This window comes from Camelina sativa, chromosome 20 (genome assembly GCF_000633955.1).
Source record: "Camelina sativa cultivar DH55 chromosome 20, Cs, whole genome shotgun sequence".
NCBI classification, from domain to species: Eukaryota; Viridiplantae; Streptophyta; class Magnoliopsida; order Brassicales; family Brassicaceae; genus Camelina; species Camelina sativa.
The window spans coordinates 22,042,915-22,045,638 of record NC_025704.1 but is presented as its reverse complement, the minus strand read 5'-3'; the positions used below and the strand labels follow the sequence as shown (position 1 = coordinate 22,045,638).

The following is a 2,724-nucleotide window of genomic DNA, read 5'->3' as shown; positions in this document are numbered from 1 at the left end:
GGATTGAAATAGAGGTTCGACATTCGTGTTCGCGCAGATCGTTTCTGCAGAAGAGGCATCGAATGACACCTTGTAGCATCGGTCGACACCTTGTCGTGAAGCATCGATCGACACCTTGTAGCATCGGTCGACACCGGGTTGTGAAGCATCGATCGACACTGATGTAGCATCGGTCGACACTAGTCTTATCCAAGACTTGTTTTCCTGGTTTGATGTATTGTTGTGTGTTTGTTTGTTTGCTTAAACATGAGAGTCTTAAATGCTTGTGTGTATAACCTAGTAGATGGGAGGACGGCCTCACTAATTTTTTATGATAATACTTACACATCTCAATTGTTGTTTGTGGTATGCAGGTATGTGACGTGGAATCATGGCGATGAGGAGGAGGATGATCTAGAGTCTCGTTTGTGTGTTATTGGATTTATTGGTTATGTTTTTGGAACCTTGGTTAATGTTATGTTAGGTTGCTGGAGAGAATGGTTAGAAATATTATTGTATTGGGTTTGTATTATTGATATGTTTTCCGCTGTGCATGTTAATGGATGTTGGTTTATCATTGGTTGGTTTATGTGTGTGGGTTGGGTTGTTTAATTAAGTAGTATGGGATGCTTAATTATATATTGTATTTAATTATTAAAAAAAAAAAGTTGGGTTGTTTCACCTAGTGCTGAAGAAGGACGGGTCACCATCAAATATCGCCACCCCATCCCACGCCTCGATGACATGCTCGATGAACTAAGTGGCGCCAGTGTCTTCTCAAAGATCGATTTGAAGAGCGGCTACCACCAACTTCGTATGAAGGAGGGTAACGAGTGGAAGACCGCCTTCAAGACAAAACAGGATTTGTACGAATGGTTGGTAATGCCATTCGGTGTCTCTAACGCCCCTTCTACATTTATGCGTCTCATGAACCATGTTTTAAGATCGTTTATTAATAAGTTTGTAGTGGTTTATTTTGATGATATATTAGTCTATAGTTCTAGCTTGTCTGATCATGTTAAGCATTTAGAGTTAGTCTTGTTTACTCTCCGCGAAGAGCAATTATACACAAACTTGAAAAAGTGCGTCTTTGCTGCTGATGAATTGGTCTTCCTAGGCTTTGTTGTGATTTCGCAGGGCCTTAAGGTGGACGAGGAGAAGATTCGCACGCCAACAAGCATCACCCAAGTCCGGTCGTTCCACGGCCTAGTAAGCTTTTACCGGAGATTCGTGCGAGACTTTAGTACGATCGCCGCGCCTCTCACCTCTGCTATCAAGAAGAATAGCGAGTTTCATTGGGGAGAAGAACAAGACAAGGCACCAAGCTCAAGAAACGTCTCATGCAAGCCCCCTTGCTCACCTTGCCTGACTTCAACAAAACCTTCGAGCTTGAGTGCGATGCTTTGGGAGTCGGGATCGGGGCCGTTTTGACTCAAGGAAGCAAGCCCGTGGCGTATTTCAGCGAAAAGCTTAGCGGAGCAACGCTCAACTACCTGACATATGACAAGGAGTTATACGTCCTCGTCCATGCCATGGAGGTTTGGCAACACTATCTATTGGCGAGAGAGTTTGTGATTTACACCGATCACGAAACTTTGAAGCATCTCTGCGGCCAAACCAACCTCAAGAGACGTCATGCGAAGTGGTTGGAGTTCGTGGAAATCTTTCCCTTACGTCATCAAATACAAGAAGGGAAAAGAAAATGTTTTGGCCGATGCTTTGTCAAGGAGACACGCTCTCATCACTACTATGGACGCTCATGTGTTGGGTTTTGAAAGCATCAAGGATGCATATGCTGGAGACGCTGAGTTTGGAGAATGTTTCCAGAACCATGGGAAGGGAATTTACACCGAATTCTATCTTCATGAGGGTTTTCTGTTCAGAGGGCGACGACTGTGTATACCAAATGGTTCTATCCAGGAGTTGCTTGTTCGTGAAGCTCATAGCGGAGGTTTGTCAGGTCCCTTCGGCATCACTAAGACGCTGGCCGTGCTTCAAGAGCATTTCTATTGGCCGAAGATGCGCAGTATGGTGGAGAACCATTGTGGTCGTTGCATTGTGTGTTGAACCTCCAAGTCAACAACACACCCTCATGGCCTCTACATGCCTTTACCATTCTCAACCGCGCCTTGGATCGATCTATCAATGGATTTCATCCTCGGCCTACCTGTAACAACCCGGAACCTCGGTAGGGGAGAGTCGAGAAATCCGAGTCGAGATAGTCAAGAAATCCGAGTCGAGATAATCGAGGATTCTATCGAGGATTGTATCGAGGATTCTATCGAGGATTCTATCGAGGATTGTATCGAGGATTGTATCGAGGATTGTATCGAGGATTCTATCGAGGATTGTATCGAGGATTCTATCGAGGATTCTATCGAGGATTGTCTCGAGGATTCTATCGAGGATTCTATCGAGGATTCTATCGAGGATTCTATCGAGGATTGTATCGAGGATTCTATCGAGGATTCTATTGAGGATGGTATCGAGGATTCTATCGAGGATTCCATCGAGGATTCTATCGAGGAATGTATCGAGGATTGTATCGAGAGTTGCCGGTACTCATCGACGGAAGGATCCGACAGTTAAGGGGTTGAGCGATGGAAATGGAGAGTTCGAAACTACTAAAGTAGTGAACAGACGTTCGAACTGGGGAAATGGAATCCCAAGTTTACAGTGACCAGATCGTTCAGGCTTCTAAGTTTCTGGATGAAAATTGGTTCGGTCGAACAGGTTTGTAAATTG

At 44.6% G+C, this 2,724-nt stretch overlaps 1 protein-coding gene across 1 annotated transcript; it reads left to right on the top strand.

Annotated features, from left to right (window-relative positions):
- Positions 1,615-2,046, top strand: LOC104772731. The gene has a single exon (XM_010497313.1). It carries the CDS (start codon positions 1,615-1,617, stop codon positions 2,044-2,046), a length of 432 nt encoding a protein of 143 aa, XP_010495615.1.